At 37.5% G+C, this 26,653-nt stretch overlaps 2 protein-coding genes across 3 annotated transcripts in view; one reads left to right on the forward strand and one right to left on the reverse strand.

Annotated features, from left to right (window-relative positions):
* Nucleotides 1–26,653, reverse strand: part of LOC135072025 (putative nuclease HARBI1) — a 497,753-nt gene that overhangs the window by 5,008 nt on the left and 466,092 nt on the right. The gene's annotated exons all lie outside the window — the stretch shown is intronic.
* On the forward strand, nucleotides 15,296–16,728 carry LOC135072005 (uncharacterized). The gene is made up of 3 exons (XM_063965925.1): nucleotides 15,296–15,550; nucleotides 15,960–15,983; nucleotides 16,421–16,728. The coding sequence occupies exons 1-3, from the start codon at nucleotides 15,368–15,370 to the stop codon at nucleotides 16,637–16,639; spliced, it is 426 nt and encodes a 141-aa protein (XP_063821995.1). The 5' UTR covers nucleotides 15,296–15,367; the 3' UTR covers nucleotides 16,640–16,728.

Genomic DNA, 26,653 nt, shown 5'->3' on the forward strand with positions numbered 1-26,653 from the left:
CCTTGTTGGATTGTGGGAGCCAATCTTCATTCATTAGTGACAGGGCTCAAAGGAAAATTGGCCATCAAAAACGTCATGATTGTTTTCACAGTGTTTCAGGTATAGGAAATGCAGTACTAAATGTTACAGAACATTGCAATTTACATCTTCATTCCTGTCACAACTCATTCAACATAATTGCCAAGTGCTTTGTTTTACCTCACATTACAGACAAGTTGCCCCATGCCACAGTTCGTATACAAGATTTAGGCATTCCACATCATATTCAGCTTGCCGACCCAATGTTTTATCATTCCTCAGACATTGATCTTCTACTGGGCGCTGACATATTTTGGGACCTTCTAGGACCCGGCAGGGTAACTTTGGGACCACAAAGGCCCATTTTACAAGAAACAATGTTAGGATGGGTAGCCCCTGGCCCCACAGCAACAATTTATTATGAAACAAATAATACAAAATTACATTGTCATTTTTCAAAAGACATTAGTCAACAACTTACAAAATTTTGGGAACTTGAGGAGGTACCTCCTAGCATTAAATACAACAAAAATGATTATTGTGAAAATTTATTCACCACCACCACACGTCGCGAACCTGACGGTCGATTTTGTGTTCAAATTCCTCTCAAGGAATCTTCAGATTGTTTAGGTGAATCATACCACATTGCAGAGAAACGATTGTTTCATTTAGAGCGTAAACTCAAAAATAATCCGTCACTTAAAACCAAATATCAAGAGTTCATCCACGAATATGAGAACATGGGTCACATGACTGAGATTCCTCGACCAGCATTCGGCTGTTACCTTCCACATCATGGGGTAGTTCGAGAGGCTAGTGAAACTACAAAGTTGCGTGTTGTATTCGACGCATCTTCAAAAACTGCATCTGGCGTGTCGTTCAACGACATACAACATGTCGGACCGGTTGTTCAGGACGACTTGTTTTCAATTCTATTGCGGTACAGACAGCACAGGTTTGTAGTGTCGGCAGACGTGGAAAAAATGTACCGTCAAATACTAGTAGACCCTGAACAACGGCATCTGCAACTCATTTTGTGGCGAGACGATCCGTCGAGTACCATCAAAATATTCCAGTTAAACACTGTTACGTATGGAACGGCATCAGCACCGTTTCTTAGTACTCGATGTTTACTACAACTGTCCGAGGAGTGTCAGGACCTTGGTGTGGCTCAGTTGATCAGGGAGGACTTCTACGTGGATGATTTCCTTTCGGGAACCGACTCAGAAGACGAATTGCTGAAAATAGTTCACTCAGTTACTTCTATTCTTGACTCAGCATGTCTTCCATTGCGTAAATGGCGAACAAACGCACCTAGCGTCTTTCAAACTGAGTCGAACACATCCCAGCCTAAAACCTTTGACATGTCTTCTTCTCAGGCCAGTGTTTTGGGTCTCAAATGGAATCCTTCTGATGACATTCTTCAGTTTTCTGTTGACATGGAACTAAATCAGCCAGTCACTAAACGAACCATCTTATCTAAGTCAGCTAAACTTTTTGACCCTTTGGGTCTACTCAGTCCATGCACAATAATTCCCAAAATCATTTTACAGAAGCTGTGGCAGTCAAAACTGGATTGGGACGATCCTGTAGATGATTCATTGCTCAGGGAATGGAACACCTTCGCAGAAAATTTGAAGTCTTTAACAGAACTTGCGATTCCCAGATGCACAATCATCTGCAATCCAATCAAAATTGAGCTGCATGCTTTCTCAGATGCTTCACAATTAGCCTATGCATCTTCAATTTATCTGAGATCAATCGATGCATCTGGTCACGTCTTGGTAAGGCTGTTATGCGCTAAAACTAAGGTGGCTCCGCTCAAGGCAGCAACCATTCCTCGGCTTGAGCTGTGTGGCGCTCTTCTGTCAGCACGCCTCAGTGCTAAGGTGCTGAAGGCACTTCGATGTGAGCTTGAGTCTATTTTCTACTGGACAGACTCAACGGTGGTCTTAGGTTGGCTTTCTTCTCATTCATCTGACTTGAAGCCCTTCGTTTCGAATCGTGTTAGCGAAATCCAAGAGCTGACGACTTCTGGCACCTGGAGACATGTCCCTGGAGAGAAAAATCCAGCAGATTTAGCATCACGGGGAGTGAACCCCAGATCACTTCAATCCGCTAACTTGTGGTGGGAAGGACCTTCTTTTCTAACTGAAGACTCGTGCTATTGGCCGCAAAACATAGGATCTCACGCTGTTCTGGATCTACCTGAAAGAAAATCTAATAACATTAAACCTAAAACTACAAGGCAAATTACTACACTAAAATCAACTACTGCAAATGCTCAAAGGGTGATAGAATTTGATAGATATTCCAACTTTACAAAATTACACAGATCTATTGCTTATGTACTTAGATACTTACACAATTTAAAAAATAAAAACTCAAAACTAACGGGTCCTTTGACCACAAATGAATTAAATACAGCTCTAAAGGTTTTGGTAAAACAACATCAAATAGAATGCTTCTCCACTGAATTAAATACTCTTAATAGTAAACAAAACTTACCTTGTAAATCCCGCATCTTGTCTCTCAGTCCATTTATAAATGAAGAAGGCATACTTTGTGTTGGAGGCCGACTACAAAATTCCAATGAACCCTATGAGAGAAAACATCCAATTTTACTGGACTCTAAACACAATTTTTCTAAATTATTATTTGCTCATCATCACATTAAACTTCTTCATTGTGGGCCTCAACTTCTACTAAGTAGTATACGAAATACTTATTGGCCTTTAAGAGGCAGAATACTAGCAAGAGGTATTGTTAATAATTGTAAACTTTGTCGATTAATGAAAGCTAAATCTTATAATCCCATAATGGGAAACTTACCTTCAAGTAGAATAACTCCCAATCATCCATTTCACATCAGCGGCGTCGACTTCGCCGGGCCATTCTACATCACTGATCGCAAGGGTCGCGGTTGTAAAATAACAAAGTGTTACTTGTGCCTATTTGTCTGTTTCAGTACAAAGGCTTTGCACCTCGAAGTAGCCAGCGACCTGACTACTGATGTTTTCATTATGTGTCTTAGGCGATTTATTTCCCGACGAGGGAAACCATTGCAATTATATTGCGATAACGGCACTAATTTCGTCGGCGCTAACAACGAAATCACACGTTTTCTCAAATCAAGTAACGATGACATAACTGGTTTCGCATCGGATGAGGGAATTGAGTTTAAATTCTCACCAGCTTATTCTCCCCACTTTGGTGGGCTCTGGGAGGCAGGCGTTAAATCTGCGAAATACCATATAACGCGAATATTAGGCGATAAACATCTTACGTTTGAGGAATTAACGACTTTGTTCACCCAAATTGAAGCAATCCTTAACTCCAGACCCCTATCTCCTCTTTCATCAGATCCTACCGATTTAAATCCCTTGACTCCTTCGCATTTCCTGATCGGCAAACCACTGACATCGCTGCCGTCAGAGAACCTGCTGGATGTTAACCCTGGCCGACTGGATCGATATAAACTTCTGGAAAAAATGCGGCAACACTTCTGGGATCGCTGGAGAAACGAATACCTGAACGAGTTGCAACAAAAAACAAAATGGCAAACGCATCAACAAGGACTACAAGTAGGCGACCTGGTGGCCATCAAGGAACCTAATCTGCCTCCATTGAAGTGGCGCATGGCACGCGTCAGCAACCTATACCCTGGCTCCGACGGAACAACAAGAGTCGCAGACGTCACTACCACCAAGGGCATCGTCCGCAGAGCTGTTCGCAACCTCTGCCCTTTGCACGCATCATAACCTCAACCAGCAGCAGTACTTCGAAACCCTGGAGATTTCGAAGGGGGGGAAGATGTTGAGGCCAATCACTAAAGTCTCAGTGCCGAAACTTCGCGCAGAAAAAGGAACATCACTATTGTCTATTCACTACTCTATTATTGTCTATGAAAAACGACTTTAATTTACGAAACCCAACGTTCTTCTGTACAAATTTTTATAAATCCAATTAAATGGATGAAAATCAAGAAAGTCAGTTTCAATACTACATATCGTCACCGTCGTGGCAGAATTAAATAACTGACAAAACCAAAGTTGCGAGATATTCACGTTTTTGTGTTTTTTTTCGTTAAAAATGGCGATAACTTTTAAGGGTTAAAATATTTTACTGTCGGTCTTTTGATATTTTATACAGCAAATTTACCTTTATTAATTCAATAGTATTCGATGATGTTACTTTGTATTATTTTAAATAAAAAAAATAAAAATGTAATTATTTAGTTTTGCCACAACCGTATTTTACAACTAAGTTGCAGTTATTTAGTTTTTGTATGTCACTTATTTAGTTTTGCCTCAACCAAGGTATTACAAAAACGAATATTTCCATTGAATAAGTACACTTGTTTAATTTTGCCACACTTTTATTGACCTAAATGTTGATTTATTCATTTTATTTTATTTGTTTTGTCAATGCAATTTTAGTCAAAATCTGTAAAATTGTTAAATAATACTAGAATATACCGCTCATTTGGAGCGACAGTGACACAAATGCAAATAAGTTAACTTTACACCAGATCAGAATAAAGATTATTTCTAGGTTCAAAAGAAGATTCTGAAGCATTCTTAGGGCTAATTATTATTTTAAAATTGTTTTATTATAGCTAGAACTCTTGGTTCATAAATAACCACATTTTTTTTATTATTTACTACTCCAAAAACGGTAAAAAAAATTTTTTTTCGTTATAGTACTTACAAATGCGTCGTTGTTTCCCTCGGTGAAGACAGTTAAAGAAATTAAGTCGTTTGATTCTTCAAATAAAAGAACTTTATTTTTCAATAATATTCTGTTTTTATTATACTTATACAAAATTTTAAGAGATCTTTGACATAATATTATATGCACCAGCATAACGGAGTATTAATTTATGTACGACCATAACCAACACACAATAATAACAATGGATCCCTCACATTATACTTAAATTACATTTAAGAACTATTCAACATTTTGTAGACTAAGTACAGTCTTATCAGTTACTAATATGGCATGTTTAAATCACAGTCATTTACTACAATTATCTTAATGTTATATTATTGTCTTATTGCTTACACTCAATTAATACAGAAAAGTTTTAACAGTTTTAGTCTTTTATCGTTATAATAAGTACGTAAATGTCTCACAGTTACAAAATAATCACGTAAATTAATAAAAAAATCTTTTATAAAGAAAAACAATTAGTATAGCTACTAGTAAACAATTAAAACAAGCTTTCGTAAAATCCAGAATAACATCTAGGAACAATATTTTTTTCTAGCAAAATACGCAAATCCTGCTTTTTTTGATCTGAAATTGCTATCTTTGAATTATAAGCTGGCTCTAGGCAAATATCTGTAATACTTAAATTAAAGTCAGAGCGTGTTTTCCTTAAATGTTTTGTGGGTTTTGTGCTTACTTGTTGCCATTCATCTGCGTAAGAGTACTTTATAGTGTAAGTGTCAATGCTTTTTACAAATCGAATAGCTTTTATTTCTGTTAATTTTATCGGATTGCCTTTTAGATCTTTGTTAATATTTAACCCAATATCCTCAAACAGCTTTTTTAGATCATAAAAATCGTCATAGTTTAGCTCGTGAACCACAAAAGGTTTACCAGTTTTCTTGGCATTCCTTACCAGTTGCACGTACTGGTGAGGACTGTAAATAGGACCAGATCTCTTTGCTCTTTTAATTGCCTTTTCAATCAGTGAGTGAGCGTTGTCACCCTCATTCTGGGTGTGGCCGCGAATCAAAAATTTGTGCGTGATTGACGTAATTGGTAGAGTTTCAACTGCATAGTAGTACATGCCAAGGAGAAACCTGAAAAAATAAACATAATAATTTTAAAATTTGGTAAAAACAATAACAATAAAATAAAATAAGAACATAGTGATTTTAACCAACCTATTCTTCTGCTGCCCATAACAATTATCCGAGTAAAATATAATGTTGCAATTAGGATGACGCTCTGAAATCTCTTTTAGAAACTTTAGTACACAGGACCCAATTTCAATAGCCCCTCGATTACCAAGCCCTTCGTGCCAGAAATAACAACTTGTAGTATTATCTTTTAATTCTGTGACCTAAAACAATAAAAATATTTATAAAAGGTGATTAAAAAAGGTTTTTTACTTCCACGACTCGAAATACTCACTGTAAAGTTTAAGCAATTTAGCTTAGATTTATAAAAAAACGCCGAGCTATTCCCAGTTGGAACCGGCATGACTGCTTGTAAATCGTATATTGCAACGACTGTTTCAGCATCGGTTTTAGTTAATGCTATATCATCGGTTTTCTCTTTTCTGCTCAATTCTTTTTGTCTAAGATGTTCTTCATAAGGTTCTTCTAATTTAAGTTTGTCTGATCCAATAGCATTTTTGTACGACTCGCAGAGATCACATTGGTCCTTCTTAGGGACAAAGAAGGATAAGTTAAATTCAGTGTTAAAAATTCTGTTATACATGTCATAAGATGCTACTGGCATTGCATCTCTATTCGATACGTAATTGCGATACAATTCCTTAATAGTTAGGCCACCGTCAATGAATTCACGACTTGTGTTAGCCCGAGTGTAGTGGCTCTCTATTCGGGGCACTGAATTAATGTGATCGCGAACTGACTGTACGATTTCCTCACCAACTTGATTATGATGAGAATGTTTGCCTCTCTTTTCTTCCGGAATCATACCTGTCGTACAATTTTGTCTTCCTTGCATTACTGTTCGCAATACTCTTTCTGATATGCCCAATGTATTAATAAAAAAAATTTTGCATGTCCGTTTGCTTTCTCCATTCACCGTAAAATGAAAAACACAGTTTTGGTTTCTTGTTTTAGCATTTCCTTCTTTCACTCGACGGTAAGGAACTTTCAGTGTTGTTAAGCACGAGTTTATAAAATCACGTTGTCTCTGCAATGTTCCCAAACCCCAATAGTTTTTAAATATTTCCTCTCTTTGTTCTTCAGTTATTTTATCACGACATTTTTGCCTACATTTTTCTGAACAAGGTGGTTTAATTGATTTTTCGGCAACCGTTTTTCCATTTCTAGATACATATTGCTTTCCTGAATTTCTTTGTTGCTTTCGCACATTTTTTATCCAAGCCGATTCATTACGAACTCTTTTTTTACCTTTTTTAGCAACAACTGTTTCTAAAGGTGGCGCTAAAACTTCTCTTGTAAGCATACAATTAGAATTCACAGGAGACTCGTCAGTAGTCGATATTGACGATGCGCTAGTAGAAGTACTGGATGAACTAGAGGAAGAACTGGATGAGCTAGATAATGATGAGCTCGAAGACCTCGAAACAACACGGTGGCGGCGCTTTGCAGATTTTTGTGGCACATATTCATCGCCACTATCATTTGGTGAATAGTCTTGGCCTTCACTGAGGTTTTTGTGGCTTTCAAGAAGACTGGGTGATAAATTACCGTTATTTTGAGAAGAAACAACGTTTCCAGTTGAAGTCATAGCTAAAAAAATAGTTGACTGAGTAAATAAATCTGAATCACGTAAAACAAACCCTGCAGATCAATGAGAACTATAATTAAACAACTGACTTACGTTCATTACACCAATTCATATCACTGTTTTGGGTAAAGTTGGTATCCTGTTTTTCTTTATTAGGTAATTCTAAAACATAGTTAAGTAAAGTAAGAATTAAGATTTTTTTTATAATAATAACATTAGACATACGCCTAAGCCTTCACTATTCATATACATAGAAGATAAGATAAATTTAAGTTTAAAAAAAGGATGTAGTATAACGTATTATATTTACCATTTGTACTTATATCAATTGGAGATGTTTTTGAATCAAGCGGCAATTGCCCTCCAATGCTATTAGATGCGGAACATTCATGCTGCTCGCAAAGCTTCACCAACATTCGAGCACGGCTTCCCATTTTTAGAGCTTAAAATAAATAAAAAACTGCTTTATGATAGATTTGCTACTACTGATCAATTGGTCATTATTATAAAACATGTTTAACTTTTCGGGATACTATAGACTTATTTATCACTTAAGTCCATAACAATACAAAATCCACGAAAGTGTTCGGTGCAACAGTGACGCAATTGTATTAAACGTCATAGTATCCTCAAAAGTGATATCTTTTTCAAGTGAAACAAAACACTAACGACATAAAATACAAATGAGTCATTATCGCTCCGAATTTTTGAAAAAAAAAATGTCACATTTACCTTTGCGTCTGTGTAGCTCCTTGGCACGTCCACTCTTCGGGGGGCGCCCCGCACAACTGACTTTTTGGTCGCCGTTGCTCCGCACGAATGCGTCAAAACGGAATAATGCTACAACGACTTTTCGCCCTCTATCGGACGGTTTTTGAATCTACAAATGTGGCGTTTTCACCGCCAACGCAGATGATTAAGCATAGTATTTTGGCATTGATAAGTCATTTTCGCATATTTTTGTAAATGTGTCACTTTCGCTCCAAATGAGCGAACCTACTTATTTAATACTTATAAATTTTTAACAAATTGGTATGGTAACCATCAACATCAGATTCCTATAACATTGAAATACAATTGAAAGAACCAACATCGAAATGAATATCAAAATTAAAATAATCCAAAAACAATAAAACTGTAATAGGGATCTCTCCCTAGGGATCCATAGGGATTCCTTACCCTCAACGTCATAGCAGAACGACGTTCAATGTCTCTGCAGATCTCCTTTGACGCTAAGGCACATCGGCAGCTCAATAGACAGATATGGAAGTCCTTGCAACATGATGTTTGCAAGTTTAATACAAATCGTATTAAAGAGGCGATAGAGCGGAACCAAGGCTCGAAAGTGTTCGCAAGAGACTGCTCTATTGGGCGAAGCTAGCTTACGAAGCTGAAGACTGCTGAAGGTAGTGTAACGTCAACAAAAGCCGAGATTCTGGGTGAGATTGAAAGTTTTATGGACAGCTGTATACCTCGACGAAGCCCTCCTACCCAGTTTCGGTTAGGAGCTCGAATCTCGAGATTGTTGACAAGTATGTCTACCTCGGACAAACGTTAACTAGGTAGAGAAAGAGGTCGAATCCAACTCGGCTGGGTAGCGTTCGGGAAACTACACAACATCCTTTCATCCAAAATATTTCAGTACCTAAAGACGAAAATCTACGATCTGTATGTGTTACCACTGATGATGTATGGCTCGGGAACGCGGCCTCTTACTATAGGCCTTATAAATAAGCTCATAGTTGCACAGCGTGCTTTGAAGAGGGCTATGCTCGGTTTTTCTGTACAAGAGACAAGGCACATAGTACGCAAAACTGACAGACGATGGGGCAGGAAGGTTCTGGAGTGGAGGGCACGTACCGGAAAGCACAACGTGGACTTCATAAAGGTAGCAAGAAAGCACTGGATGCAGACCGCTACCAGCCGGTCATATTGAAAATCATTGGGGGAGACCTATGTTCGGCAGTAGACGTCTTATATGGCTGAAATGATGATAATGATGAAGGTAACTATCCAGATTCAACATCTGAGTAATGAACATTGAAATTAAAAGTAACATTTAAAGTAATGTTACAAAAATGAAATAAATCAAAAACACAATTGTACGAGTATTTTGAAGCAATGTTTCGGATTGAGTTGTGGCAGAATTAAATAAAGTCACTTGTTGACTTTCTTAGTACAAGTATTTTGAAGCAACGTTCGCAGTGAGTTGTGGCAGAATTAAATAAAGTCACTTATTCAGTTTTGCCACGTAAATTCTACAACAAACAGTGTTGTAATTTATGGTCAATAGTTTCACTAAACTGAAGATATCTTTGGAAATATCATAGATATTGCCACGAGAGTAAGATCAAAATATAGGTAACACTTTCTACTATACAAAAAGTGGAAAAAGTGGTTTTTGCCAAAAGTGTCAGTTATTTAACACTAGAGTGCTCGCGTGCAGTGTAAAATTTGTAAATATTTTTTCAAGGTATCGAGCTACAGTGCTGCCTTCTCATGTATTCTTCGAGCATGTATTGTCGCATATTTTAGTAGTAACGCCATCTTGCTAGACGCATCAACGTGAGTGCAGAAAACATTTAAAGTGTTTGGGTGACGCATGTCCCCCGCGCGAGCACTTGAGGAATTGTTTGATCCCCTATCGTCGCGGTTTAAAATCAAGTTTACTTTCATGTAAGCTCAAAGTTATAATATTTAACCATTTTTTAAACATTTACAATAATTATATTGTTTTATAAGCATAAACTGATGCAAGAAAGTAGTTGTTTTAGATTGTATGCAATGTAGTAATAAATTACCTAGGACTATAAAATTAAAAACCAGGATTCTTCTGGGCTTGCGAGAACACCAACTAGCACAAAACTTGCCAGTATTGTGGCAAAGGACGATGTGTTTATCGCACAAGAGCAAGAAATCGAAGCACTCGTAAGGAAATGTAACAAGTGGAATAGGCGTTTTTGTCCAGATCATCAAATCATATCGTGCCCGAGTTGTGATCAAAATATCACAGAATAAGATCAATCTATTGATTAACTTTCTAATTAGGTGATTAGATTGCCAAAACAACGGGTCAAACGACTATTTAAACTACTTTGGTCTCTTCGATTCTAAAATATTTGAAAAATATTGAAGTATTTCTTTTGGTTTATAATAAGAGTTCATGAAAGAATTTCTCACTTTTTTTAAATTATTTAGTAAGAAATATAGTTGATGTTTAATATTATAAATTGTTTTACTTGTATTAAATAAGATTAGCAAAAATAAACCCATATCATAATGGGGGACATATGTCACCCGCGCGAGCACTCTAGGAGTATTTAGGGGCGCGAGCACTCTAGTGTTAATTCTGCCACGACGGTGACGATATTACACAAACAGCTTATCTTGTTCAAACTAATAAATAATTACAAAGTTGTATGACTTACCGTTCCCTGGTCCCACACTGTCATCTGAAATGAAACATTTTAATCAATACTTTGCTAAGTTTTACTAACAAATTAACTTTGAAGTAAATAAAGACAAGTCCGAATACTCGTAATATCAATGGAGATGAAAATTGTCTATCTCTATATTTGTCATAAAAAACGAGAAAATGGTACCTACCTACTTTTGAGTTTAGGAAAAATTGCAAAAATATTGCAAAAACCGATCAAAAATTTATTTTTATGCAGAAACTACTAAAGTTCACTATTTATATTATAATTTCAACTAAAGTGCAAAACTAAAATAAAAAAAATATGGTAAATAAAATCTATAACCCTATATCCAAGAATTTCTGGGTTCTCCACAGGGCTCCATTCTAACAGCAAGGAGTTGTCATCAGCTCTACGAAATGTTTCGAAACGGGTTACTCTTGGAGTAGGAATTTGTTCAGCCACCCTGGCCACGTAGGCCTGGCAAGCAGCCACGAACAGCAAGAAGAATAAGCACTTCATCATCTTGATTTGGATTGTCTATGACTTGTCAACTCGAGGTCTGATGCTGCAATGTCTTGGTAGAACATTGTACAGTGGGTCTAGACAAAGTGCCATTATAATCGCAAACCAGTCGAAAAGTGGTCGAAAAGCCCCTTTTTTGTATGGAATTTGACGGATTCGATTTACGATTCGATCAAAAAGTGCGTTTTGTCTAGGGGGGCTGGTATAAATAGTCGTTTGGAGATAAGGATATTGTGATTAGAGACAATTTGATAGCCTCATTTGAATACTTATAATATTCTTAGGTATGGTCAGTACGTTCTGGCAATCTGAATTCAATAAATAATCCATTGATAAAAAATATATTAATGAACTTATCAAAAATCAGTGACTCATATTAGTATGAGTCAACTCGACTGATATTAGTATGAGTCACAGCCGTAACATTTTTGAAACTCTTGTTTTTTTTAAATAATAATAATAAAATTATTAGTTTATTATCACAGTGTACCATCACAGTCCGCTGGCGTCCCCCAGTAAGATGGTGCAACCCAGCCTAAGGCTCAGTTGCACCATCTTATTTTCAGATTTTGTATGGACAATAACCGCCGGCGGTCTTATGATCCTTGAGGGGTTAAATTAAGGTACATGGTAGCAATCCCGTCAATAATAATATTTATGTTAGTGACCATGAAAGTATAAAACAATATATTATTTTCTATGGAGTTTGACAGATTTTTGACGTCAAAGTCGAAATTTGTATATTAATTTACGTTTATCAAAGTTAAAGTAAGATGGTGCAACCCAGCTTAAAACAACTTTCTGCGCCAATTCATTTAACTATTTTAGGTAGGACTTAATTCAATAAATATTTTTCTCGATTAGTAAAACTGATAGCCTTACAATACAACCCGTTTGAGCTAACTGCGCACCTCCCCGCGTTCGCCCCGCCCGTACCAGAGCGACGATGTGACGTCACGGCTGCCAGGTGCTCAGTTAACTTGATCGGGTTGTAGTCATCGTCTTTACTGCAAGTCGTCCGTTGTTAAAAATCTCAGGGTTTTCCTACTGGCACTCGTAAGTCACGCACGACACATTTTTAGTTCCTTATTTTATTCAAATTTGGAACCCTAAAAAGATAGTGATTATTTGACAGCTGCATATCAATAAGTTGTAATTTTATTTTTAAACTTTACTTTAATGACTCAGTTATCATGATAACCAGTTTACCCAACTGATTATATGATTTGATCAATGGAAATCTATCAGCAAGGATTAAGAGACAAATTATGATAGTATTTTTTACGCAGCAAAATTGCCTGTCCATACCTACCGCTGGGGGGCGGCAGGTTATGTGGGGCTCTGAACCCCTAAAAACCTGGGGTACTCTAACATTGACTTGCATTGTTATCGTGGCATACCTACAATTCTTAGTTTAAATGGGCTTCGTAACAAGGCTCAAGCGATGGAGTGGTCTATGTTCTGAGTTTCCCTGCGTGATCGAATCAGAAATGAGGACATCCGCAGTGACCAAAGTGACGGGCATAGCCCACAGAATTGCTAAACTCAAATGGCAGTGGGCGAGGCACGTAGCTTGTAGAGATGATGTCGGTTGGGGCAGAAAAGTTCTCAAGTGGCGGACCACGGGCCGGAAGACGTAGGCTGGTTTTAGTGTCACGCGGACCGTCCGGTGCGGATCCGCTCCGCACGGCCGATCTGTATTAACTTCTAAGGAGCGTTTTAGAGTAATGAGGTCCCTAGCAGTTCATACAGATCGCGTGACGCTAAAACCAGCCGTAGTGTGGGCAGGCCCCCCACTACGTGGACCGATGATCTCATGAAGTTCGCGGGAAGTGCCAGGATGCGGGCAGCACAGGACTGTTTGGAAATCCTTGGGGAGGCTTTTGTCCAGCAGTGGACGTTGGCTGAAATGAACGAACGATGACCCTGGATTAAGAATTAAATAAAGAATGGCCTTAATGACCAAAGCATTTGAAATTGACTTTATTTAAAATAAATCAATGTTTTTAAATGTCTTGAACAAAACACGACACGTCATCATCAGCCTATCAACTGTTTTATACTGTGATAGTACACTGTTATTATATTATAGGTACTGATAATTAGAAATATAATTTTTTTTTTAAAAACATCCTCTTGCGGCTGTGACTCATACTAAGTCACAGATTTTGATAAGTTCATTAAATATCTTATTACTAATTTTTATCATAATATAATTTTTATCATAATCGGACGTCAGTCTGTACGAGATTAGAATGGCTCTCAAACAGCTGAAGAACAACAAGGCACCGGGTGATGATGGAATCACGGCTGAGCTTTTGAAGGCAGGCGGAACGCCGGTACTAAGGGCTCTTCAGAAGCTGTTCAATTCCGTCATCCTCGAAGGAAAAACGCCTACGACATGGCACAGAAGTGTGGTGGTACTCTTCTTCAAAAAAGGTGACAAAACCTTGTTGAAGAATTATAGACCCATCTCACTTCTGAGCCATGTCTACAAGCTGTTTTCAAGAGTCATCACGAATCGTCTCGCTCGCAGGCTCGACGACTTCCAGCCTCCCGAACAAGCCGGTTTCCGAAAAGGCTTTAGTACCATAGACCACATACATACGCTAAAGCAGATTATACAGAAGACCGAGGAGTATAATCAACCACTTTGCCTGGCGTTTGTGGATTATGAGAAAGCCTTCGATTCGGTCGAGACCTGGGCAGTGCTACAGTCTCTCCAAAGGTGCCAAATTGACTATCGATATATCGAAGTGTTGAGGGGTTTGTACAAAAACGCCACAATGTCGGTCCGCCTCCAGGATCGGGACTCGAAACCTATCCAGTTGCAGCGAGGGGTAAGACAGGGAGACGTCATATCTCCAAAACTGTTTACCACCGCCCTGGAAGATGTCGTCAAGCTTCTGGACTGGAACGGATTTGGCATAAATATCAACGGCGAGTACATCACCCACTTTCGATTCGCGGACGATATCGTAGTCATGGCTGAGACCTTGGAGGATCTAGGCACAATGCTCGATGGCCTCAGTAGAGCCTCTCAACAAGTGGGCCTCAGAATGAACATGGACAAGACAAAAATCATGTCTAATGTCCGTGTTGCACCCACTCCTCTGAAGGTTGGAGACTCTACACTCGAAGTTGTTGACAATTATGTATACCTGGGACAAACAGTCCAGTTAGGTAGGTCCAACTTCGAGAAAGAGGTCAATCGTCGAATCCAACTCGGATGGGCAGCGTTCGGGAAGCTTCGCCATATACTCACGTCCGAAATACCGCAGTGTCTCAAGTCGAAAGTATTTGACCAATGTGTGTTGCCAGTGATGGTATACGGATCTGAGACGTGGTCGCTTACTATGGGCCTCATAAGAAGGCTCAAGGTCACCCAAAGGGCGATGGAGCGGGCTATGCTCGGAGTTTCCCTGCGTGATCGAATCAGAAATGAGGAGATCCGCAGGAGAACCAAAGTAACTGACATAGCTCGCAGAATTGCTAAAATCAAGTGGCAGTGGGCGGGGCACATAGCTCGTAGAGACGATGGCCGTTGGGGCAGGAAAGTTCTCGAGTGGCGACCACGGGCTGGAAGACGTAGTGTGGGCAGGCCTCCTACTAGGCGGACCGACGATCTGGTAAAGGTGGCGGGAAGAGCCTGGATGCGGGCAGCGCAGGACCGTTCATTGTGGAAAACCTTGGGGGAGGCCTTTGTCCAGCAGTGGACGTCATTTGGCTGAAAAAAGAAAAAGAAAAAAGAAATTTTTATCAACGGATTAACTAATTGAAATTAGATTAATGTAAAAAATTGATCATTATATCGTCGCCATTATTATCAAATTTCCCCAATCACAGTATCCTTATCTCCAAACGACTATTTATACCTTTACGATGTTCCATCACAACATTGCAGTATCAGACCTCGAGTTGACAAGTCATAGACAATCCAAATCAAGATGATGAAGTGCTTATTCTTCTTGCTGTTCGTGGCTGCTTGCCAGGCCTACGTGGCCAGGGTGGCTGAAGAAATTCCTACTCCAGCAGTAACTGGATTTGAAACAACATTTCATCAAGATGGTGACAAATCCTTGCTGTTAAAATGGAGCCCTGTGGAGAACCCAGAAATTCTTGGATACAGGGTATAGATTTCATTTACCATAAAAATTTTGTTTTAGTTTTGCTCTTTGGTTTAGCAATATTTATAGTGAATTTTAGCAGTTTCTGCAAAAAATAATGTTTTGCAGAAATCAAATCGAAAGCAGGTATCGTTTTCTTGTTTTTTTTCTGATAAATATAATTGATTGTTAACGAGTCTCTGAGTGAGATAGATATTATTAATTTCCACTGATATTATTCAGTTTTACTTCAAAGTAATTCTCACATGAAAGTGTAAGTACCGACGACATCATAAAGGTAGCAGGAAGGCGCTGGACGCAGGCCGCTATAAACCGGGCAACATAAATCATTGGAGGACGTCCTATGGCTGAAATGATGATGATGATTTGTAACTAAAATTTAGCAAATATTGATATCGATATTTATTTTCAGATGACAGTATGGGACCTGGGATCGGTAAGTCATACAACTTTGTTTAATACCCACTTAACCTAAGTATATTAGCTACTATTATAATAATTACTATAGTTAGAACAAGATTATTTATTCTTTAATTTGTAACTACTCGTACAACACTTCAGATGACAGTATGGGACCAGTTATTTACCCACCCAACAGTTATTAACCCTGGGCCCTGTAGTGAATAACACACATTCATGTGTGACTTTTTTGCTAGCAGTGTTACAATTTACTGTAATCTTATTTAATTTTGATATAATTATTATTAGCTAACGTTAGTTTAACGTTTCTGGACAAATACAATAGCATGCAAAATTGTAACAATAAATTACAACATCACATTGCAAGTCGTGTATTTTCAGGACGCCAAAATTCAGTATTCAAGTAATGTCTACGCTAAAACAAAAGCCTAATAAATCAACTTTTTTTTGCAGGATCTAGCCAACGAACAAGGCAAGATATTCAGCGAGGTTGTAGTTGACGCTAGTACGACCAGCGCACGTGTAGGAGGCCTTCAGTATGACACCTGGTACTTTGCGAGAGTCCAGGCCTTCACCAGAACTGCGGCCAGTGAGTGGTCCAACCGTAGGGGGGTCATGTTCCATAGCCCACTCACACGGGATGGACGCCAGTCTTACACTGTGGTGGAATAAACAATAAGAAGAAGTCTTTGTCAAGAACTCTGTCACTTGAACATGTACTACTGTTATTTTGATTTTGAAATAAACTCTTAGCAAAAGCACTGTTTTTTGTTTATACAATTATCTATACTTATAATAAATCTGTAGAGAGGTCAATTCTGTACCTACATGAAATATATTTTCAAAATAACTATCAGGGGGTGATTAGTGATCGATACTGATTCCAAAAATGCAATCAGTAAAATTTTTGTCTGTCTGTCTGTATGTTCCTTATAGAAACAAAAACTACTCGACGGATTTTAACGAAACTTGGTACAATTATTCTTCATACTCCTGGGCAGGTTATAGTATACTTACTAGCAGAGTAGTGAAGGGAAATTTTGGGAAAACGGGAGAAGTTACTCCATTTTTTAAGCTTCCGTTGCGTGTGCAGCCTTAATGGTAAAAGTTACACAGAAATCATGTATGACGGAAATATAACGCAAAATGCAAAATGTCCACAAATAATAGAAATATCCGAAATAGACAATATTATTATGAGAAGTTGTCTTTTAGCGAAGTTGACGTTTTAAGAAGTTGTAATTTCGAGAAATGGACATTTTGCATCCCGGTTGTCATTTTGAGAAGTTGTCATTTTGATGACTAAGCCATATAAAACTGAAAGACTGACTGACATAGTGATCTATCAACGCACAGCCCAAACCACTGGACGGATCGGGCTGAAATTTGGCATGCAGGTAGATGTTATGACGTAGGCATCCGCTAAGAAAGGATTTTACGAAACTCCACCCCTAAGGGGGTAAAACGGAATCCACGCGTACGAAGTCGCGGGCGGCCGCTAGTAATGTTATAAAGTTATAAGGCCACAGTGGTTTGCAAAGTTACATTCATCCCACTACAAGAATAACAATTATTCTAATTCATGAGGTGATTAAGACGCCACCACGCAGGCCCTGTGTAGAGGTTTGTGTAAGGCAAATAGACAACCATACTGGATGATGTTAGATCGCCTTAGGCCTCTTGGATAGGTTTTATATGACTAACGCAGGGTTCCTAAACAGTGCGTGCATGTCAGTCCCAAGGGCGTCATGGGGCGATCGAAAATAAATGTACCTAGAGATAGAGATGAGTGGTAATTTCCAAAATTTTGTGACGCAAGAAAATGTGTCACAGTAAAAAAAAGTTTGGGAAGCCCTGCACTAATGACAAGTGACATTATTAACCTTGGATCAACTTTAAACCAGCGACGGAGATGCTTGTGGACTTGACCTTGTAGCTAATCCCGTCATCCGCCGGACTATTGTAATGTGATGTGGCGAACCCAAGCATTGTTGAGCTTAGAAGATAGAGGAGTTGACAGGACTATTCTCACCTCTCGTTCCCACCACTGCAACTCCTGTGTTGCCAGGATCTACAGCTTGACCGCCATAAAGACCCAACCAATGAAGGTCAAGTTTGTCCCGGGGGAAAATTAAACTGTCATTGGACCCGCAACGAAATTAATCAGAAGAACATAGGAGGAGTTCGGGACGGGACTATTGTAGTAATTTATGCAATACAATTAATGATGTACGGCATTGGAATACGTGGACAGTGGATAGGCATACGAGTGGTTCAAGTCATATCTGTCAAACCGAAAACAGTATGTAGAAATCGAATATTTTGATGAAAAAAATAAAAGTACAAAATTTTATAGATCAGACGTAGTGCTAATGTGTCAGTCTATACCTCAAGGAAGTTGTTGGCGGTGGATGTCTTGCAGTTCATAAATGAAAAGCCGTTTCTTCAAAATGGACTGTATTTTAAATTAAACCATTGTTCAATGCAAAAACCATGACAAAAGTTCAATGAACCCTTTGACAGCTCACAAGTCAATCACATATTTTATTTTTAAATCTAGGAGTCACTAATTGCTAACACCAGGCCTCCGTCACTCGCCTATGCCGGCCGAGATAATTACCTACAGCGCGCGACAACTTCAAGTTGCAAATCAGTCAGGACCGCCACGCGCCTGTGAGCACACATACACGCTCGGTCGATCATCGTCACAATCAAGGTTTATTGTTCCAACAGCACTGTTATCCTTTTTTAATGTAAAATCGTAGTATTTAGGAATAATAATTAACTGTACTAATTTAAATAATTTAATAAAAATACACTTTTTAAATAATTTTGAAATACTTATGACAAAAAACTGTAGCAAAAAAAATATTTTAGCTAATATAAACATTAACTTACTTCACCGTGTCTATTTTCCGACACTACACCTTTTAAAACTATTTGTCCAATTTCGAATTATTGCAACACTGAAGTTTATTAATAGGTACTTTAGAGATGGTACGATTATACAAACACCACTAGATTAAAGATTACCAATCGTAAATACAATAAATGCTTCTTAAAATTAAGAGCGTTGTCACATTTTTCATGCAGAAATCGAGAATTTGGCAGATTTCGAAATGATTTTAGTCATATTATAATTTATTGTTATAGCTTCTTTTGACTTATATCATCGTAATTATCATACGTTTTTACGGAATGTCTATTGACAAAATCTCGTTCAAATTGGATTTTTGCCTACGAAAACAGCGAATTTCGAAAGTCCGATTTCCAGGTAACTCGCGAAGGCACAACTTTGAACTAATATTACAACAAATTTATTTCTAAGTAAGAAGATAGAATGTATTCATTAGAATAAGCATACCCTGAAGAAGAAAGTGTATTGAGAAAATGTTGATGTTTAATTCATTAACGGCCGAATACTGAAACGCCATTTAAATATTTGACGGCTTCTCAAATAGTTAAGCAGCTCCTAAACTTACATTTCGCATACTCAAAACAATATCTGAGCAGTTCTCAATTTTTAAGCACCTCTCAAATTAAGTTGCACTCAAACGCCACTTAAATGAATTTTCGCATACTGAAACGCCATTCAACGCTAAGCATTACTCAAACAACTGTCAAATCGTCTTAAGCAGCTGTTAAATTTGAGAGTGCTTGCGCGGTATCTTAAATCCTATTCTTATACCTAAATTGACCTAAATAGTGGTAAATAATGTGTGTCATCGTTATCATTTCTTTCGAGCCTCGAGGAAATACCTAGATCTAATCGCAGGAACGCAATAAGGCTGAACGCTATTGAAAAATATTATTATAATGACATGCAATTCCGAGCGAGGTTCCGCGTCTCTAAAGAAACGGTGTTGTTTCTGGATTCATAATTTGGAAGCTCTTTGAAACCCCTCACCAAATGCCATACAACCAGTGGACCAAATACTTATTAGGAACCCTACTGTTCTACGCAACGGGAAGTTATGAACGTGTACTAGGTGATATCTTCCACATCTAACAGCCAACTGTGCATCGTATAGTGCACGAAGTAACAACCAAAATAGCTGCTATGAAATCGCTTTACATAAACATGCCTATTTCTGAGGATTATGGGGACATCGCATAGCAGCATTTCCAAGAGTTGTTGATTTGTCAATTTGATGCTCTGTCAGTCAACAATGATAAATGTCAATTGTGGTTACGTTTCGGTCCACGATCGCCACTTAATAGATTTCAACAATAAAAAGTATCACATTTAAAATTATTTTTTTAATTAAATAAAAATATAAGCATTAATTTTTTTATATGATAAAACGAGATTTATATATAATAGAAACTAAAAATAAATTGTTCTATGTTAAGTTGATTGAGTATATTTCCATAAAAGACAATACATAACCAAACGATGCTGCGTGTAATGGATAAAAAACGTAAAGTTATCATTTGTGTAAATGAAAACATACTTTTTTTGGTAAATGTTGCCATTATGTAAACATTTGAGAGCTGCTTAGCTGATCACGGCTTCAAATCCGTTGAGTAGCGTTTGAGAATACCATTTAAAATTGAAGGATACTTAAATTTAGGAGCCCGTCAGCTGAGTGACAGATTTGAGTAGTGTTTCAGTATTCGGCCGTAAAATGCATTTTTATCATGTCTAACGGCCGAATACTGAAACACTACTCAAATCTGTCACTCAGCTGACGGGCTCCTAAATTTAAGTATCCTTCAATTTTAAATGGTATTCTCAAACGCTACTCAACGGATTTGAAGCCGTGATCAGCTAAGCAGCTCTCAAATGTTTACATAATGGCAACATTTACCAAAAAAAGTATGTTTTCATTTACACAAATGATAACTTTACGTCTTTTATCCATTACACGCAGCATCGTTTGGTTATGTATTGTCTTTTATGGAAATATACTCAATTAACTTAACATAGAACAGTTTATTTTTAGTTTCTATTATATATAAATCTCGTTTTATCATATAAAAAAATTAATGCTTGCACTTTTATTTAATTAAAAAAATAATTTTAAAGGTGATACTTTTTATTGTTGAAATCTATTAAGTGGCGATCGTGGACCGAAACGTAACCACAATTGACATTTATCATTGTTGACTGACAGAGCATCAAATTGACAAATCAACAACTCTTGGAAATGCTGCTATGCGATGTCCCCTTAATCCTCAGAAATAGGCATGTTTATGTAAAGCGATTTCATAGCAGCTATTTTGGTTGTTACTTCGTGCACTATACGATGCACAGTTGGCTGTTAGATGTGGAAGATATCACCTAGTACACGTTCATAACTTCCCGTTGCGTAGAATAGTAGGGTTTTAATAAGTATTTAGTCCACTGGTTGTATGGCATTTGGTGAGGGGTTTCAAAGAGCTTCCAAATTATGAATCCAGAAACAACACCGTTTCTTTAGGGACGCGGAACCTCGCTCGGAATTGCATGTCATTATGTGTCATTATTGAGATTATAATAATATTTTTCAATAGCATTCAGCCTTATCGCGTTCCTGCGATTAGATCTAGGTATTTCCTCGAGGCTCGAAAGAAATGATAACGATGACACACATTATTTACCACTATTTAGGTCGATTTAGGTATAAGAATAGGATTTAAGATACCGCGCAAGCACTCTCAAATTTAACAGCTGCTTATGACGATTTGACAGTTGTTTGAGTAATGCTTAGCGTTGAATGGCGTTTCAGTATGCGAAAATTCATTTAAGTGGCGTTTGAGTGCAACTTAATTTGAGAGGTGCTTAAAAATTGAGAACTGCTCAGATATTGTTTTGAGTATGCGAAATGTAAGTTTAGGAGCTGCTTAACTATTTGAGAAGCCGTCAAATATTTAAATGGCGTTTCAGTATTCGGCCGTAAGATAGTCAAAATTCGAGAAAATTACTGCAAGAAAACAGGTCACATCTCATAATCTAAAAGTCATTTAATTTTGGCAACATAAACTACTTTATACTTAAGAACAAACATAGTACTATTATTGTGTGAAAAAGAAAAAATATCTATCTTCAATCTTCAAATGAAAAATTAATTTGAAAATACTATAAAATCGGGTGCATCAAATGGCATAAATCAGTCGTGCTTTGGCACTCGTAGACGCCGGGTCTATGTCAGTTGACTGCCCACTGACGTATATGCGTCACGCGTGATTTTTTCGTAAATTGTAGTATGATTGAGTACTTTTGATCCGCAAGTATTTTTAATTTATTTGTTTAGGTAAATCGGACTTGTAATTTCTATCTTTTCAAACTTTTTATTATTTTACTTACAGAATATGGGTAGAATAGACAAAAGATATTATTATGGTATCTGTTTGGTCAGGAAAAAATAAATGACTAATAAAAATTTTAACAGGGTGTCAAAACATTAGTCTATGCTATTGTGTTTCTACCAACATAAAATATACTCTTCCTTACTAATAAAAGTTAAATAGCGTCTGTATGGTCACACAATGCTTCGTCATGTTTTTCCGAAAGTTCAATTACTGACGACTGAATGAAAGAAATTGGTGCGTAACTATTCATCTGATATTAAACGTTTAGTAATAAAGGGGTAGGTCAGGTAAATGGCAAATCCACCAGCGGTCGCTCGATGACACTTAGACAAATAGTTTTATAAAACGTCAACTAAGTTGGTTAGGTATTTGTATTGTAGATACTTATACAAATGAACGTATAAAATGAGTTTATTTTTAAAAGTATAGGTACAGGGTGGAAACGATAAGTGATTTCACTAGATTTTTAATTATACAAGATATCGAGAAACTGTTTATTGTTCCTGTAAGTGCTTCATGAGCTCTTTAAAACAATAACAATAAATAGGTCAAAGAATAAACTGGATCTATGCGAAAATTCAATGTTTCCGAATTTCATACTAAATGTATGCCGCCAGCCATACCTACCATATAATTTTTTAAATTTAAATTTTTAATTGAGTAATATATAATAATCAAAAAACAAACTCGTAAATTGCATTCTTATTTAAATTATTTACGGAAAACATGATTTTAGGTTTAACTTGCTACAATATCATCAAGAGATACTAATTAATAAATACTAAATAAACAGATAAAGAGGACGGCATTATGGCACTCAGAATTCTCAGAAACCATTGATTTCGTGTTTGTTTGTAACTGTATTAATTTATTAGTATTTGGTATGAAAGCTGGAAATATAGGTTTTTTGAATAGATTCAGTTCGTTCTTAAACATTATTATTGATGCTGTTTGCTAGGTCTCATGAAGCACTTTTTCAGTAAGTAACCATTTGTTCGACATCTTGTATACCTACTATAAGAAATATTCGAGTGAGATCACTTATCGATTATTTTCGTCATCCTTATTTGTATTAAATTTAATTAAAATACACTAAGGCTGAGATGCATCACCTAACTTTGACCCTAACTGACAATAACCGGTGTTTTATGTTAGACAGATTTTTGACATCCAAAATTTTGATGTCAATGTTAAAGTAAGACGGTGCAACACGGCCTAAAAAATGTATCGTAGACAGTACTTTTTATTTTCTTCATACATCTTTCTTTTCTTTGTAAAGCTATCTACAAGCTTTTATTTTCTTTGACATCTGGAGTTGTAAAATCTTGCAACTTAAAATTTACTTACTTCCCGTTTTCCCATTGAGCTGAAATTTTGCACGTCTACACAGGCATGCAAAATTTCGTTTCATTTCGCACTAAATAATTTAATTTACACGTGTTTTCATGCGATGGCCAAGTCAACATATTTATGTAAAACGTTAATGATTTCCTGGACTGGACTTGGCATTACATGGATCTCACAACTTTTTACCGTAGAACAACTGAGTAGTGAGACTTGGTTTTTTGACAAGTATTGTTTTTGATGGGTTTGTATTACAGAACGCATGTGTACCTAATGGGATAACTGTTTAAAAACACGATTAGATAAATTTTGCTCTATGGATAAAAATCTTAAAATTACCTCTGATTTTTTAGCATTATACGACCGTAATTTATAATAATAAATTCTATAAAATCACAATGATATCAGTATTTACCTCTTTGATTTCCTGACTTGTTTAGATTTACAAAAACTAAATATTTATTATTAACTTTTAGATAATAATGTGAATGGCGCTTACGATGTTTAGTTACGAGCTCTTTGATGGACACAGATAACGTTTAAAAAATGGCACGCTCGTTTTCATACATTTCATTCTATTTATTTAACCTATCCATATTTATGTGCGGAAACGTCACAAAATCAGAATAAATTTTAATTTTTCCATCCCGTATCATAAAAACTAAAAAGTCAAAAGTAAAATTTAAATAGTAAATATTTTTCATAAACAAGCTTTTGATGCTGTAAAAAGAATAAAATAAAACATAAATTCTTTCAAATCCATCAACTTATTACTTTACTCAATTTAAAGATTAAAAACTTATCGCGGGATTTACTAGTGTAAAAAATACATTAATTACGTAACTTGATTTTGCTAAAAGTGTGATCTGAGAAAAAATCAAATAGGTAAATTATACATTATTTCTTTATTATTATGTATGATGTACTGTCTTAGGTACGATAAAACTACGGATTAAGATCGTTTAGTCGACGCAGCGTTGAAATTGTACAGATAAATGCAGTTTGCGCACTCACTACGCGACGTCAAGCAATAAAAACCTAGAATTCGAACGCCAACTTTTTGCTACAACGCTCTTAAGTTATTATTTATTTTACTTTGCTTACAACCCTGACGCTTGAGCTGCGAGGTAGATCAATTCTGAACACAAAAAATTTGCGCTCTTGTGAGCGTAGTAGTAAGGTGTGATTTCGAATGCACCATGTGCGTTGGATATTTTGCATTATTATTATTACCGTTAAAATGTCGGCATCTGATCCTACACAAAGGAGTGCAATTTCTGTTGCTACTATTATGTATTCTGTGCTAACACCATAAAGGTTCATTCTAAATCAAGGAGTCCAATAGCTAACACGATAAAGGTTCTTGCTAATCGCGTCGCTAACACACCCCACCCCAGTGCAGCTAGCAGTTTATCATTTTTAAGTCTATCATTAAGAGGAGCTGACACCGAGCTTAAGAAGTCGGCCGTTTCGTGTAGTGGTTCGAAACGGACTACTATTCCGGAGGTAGCGGGTTCGATTCCCGCACAGTACAAACATTTGTGTGCATGAACATATTTGTTTGTATTGGACTGGGTGTTTTCTATGTATAATAAGTATGTATTTACAAAAAAAAAAAGTATTTAAGTATGTTTATATCCGTTGTCTAGTACCCATAGTACAAGCTTTGCTTAGTTTGGGACTAGAAGCGCAGTGTAAAATGTCTAAGGATATTTATTTATTTTTTATTTTATTTATTATTTATTCTTGATATGGATTAGAAGGCACTGACCGATGAGGCTTCTAACTATGGCACTAAGTGGACCTTCATCCCTCCAGTCAGCCCACACTGGGGTGGGGCTTGGGAACGCCTCATCCGGAGCGTAAAATTACGCGTTCTGCTAATCGCGTCGCTCGCATTCCTCTGAGCAGAGAGTGCTGCTAGCTGCATTGGGGTGGGGTGTGTTAGCGACGCGATTAGCAAGAACCTTTAGCGTGTTAGCTATTGGACTCCTTGATTTAGAATGAACCTTTATGGTGTTAGCAATTAGTGACTCCTAAATTTAAAAATAAAATATGTGATTGACTTGTGAGCTGTCAAAGGGTTCATTGAACTTTTGTCATGGTTTTTGCATTGAACAATGGTTCAATTTAAAATACAGTCCATTTTGAAGAAACGGCTTTTCATTTATGAACTGCAAGACATCCACCGCCAATATTGGTCCATCGAGTCGGATCTAAATGTTCCGCACGCCGCCGCGGTGTACGTCTACGACAATGGTCAAAACTCGCAGTGCACGAAATAATGAATGCCCCAACAATGGTACAAATTTAAGAGGAGCTGACACCGAGCTTAAAAAGTCGATTCTTGACATGGATAAGAAGGCACTGACCGATGAGGCTTCTAACTATGGAACTAAGTGGACCTTAATCCCTCCAGTCAGCCCACACTGGGGTGGGGCTTGGGAACGCCTCATCCGGAGCGTGAAAACCTCGCTACATGTAATACTCAAGGAGAGAGCTCCCCGCGAAGAGACTTTGAGCACGCTTTTAGCAGAGGTTGAGAACATTGTGAATGGTAGACCGCTGACTCATGTTTCAGTAGAACCAGGCAGCATGGAAACACTGACGCCTAACCATTTTTTACTAGGTTCCTCCTCCAACATGCCACAGATTGGCGCATTTGATGATTCCGATTTATTTCTAAGGAAACAATGGCGTATCTCACAGCGGCTAGCAGATATGTTTTGGAGTAGATGGTTGAAAGAAGTACTTCCCGACTTGTTGCCACGAAACAAATGGAACCAGAAACAGAAACCCCTGCAAGTGGGAGATCTGGTGCTGATTGTGGAAACAAATGGGCCCAGAAATATATGGCCAAAGGGCCTAATTGAGGAGGTCTGTCCAGGCAGAGATGGCAGAGTCCGGGAAGTCAAAATAAGGACGGCATCCGGGATCCTTACACGTTCTGCTAATCGCGTCGCTCGCATTCCTTTGAGCAGAGAGTGCTGCTAGCTGCACTGGGGTGGGGTGTGTTAGCGACGCGATTAGCAGGGACCTTTATCGTGT

The sequence above is a fragment of the Ostrinia nubilalis genome, chromosome 5, assembly GCF_963855985.1.
Source record: "Ostrinia nubilalis chromosome 5, ilOstNubi1.1, whole genome shotgun sequence".
Lineage (NCBI taxonomy): Eukaryota > Metazoa > Arthropoda > Insecta > Lepidoptera > Crambidae > Ostrinia > Ostrinia nubilalis.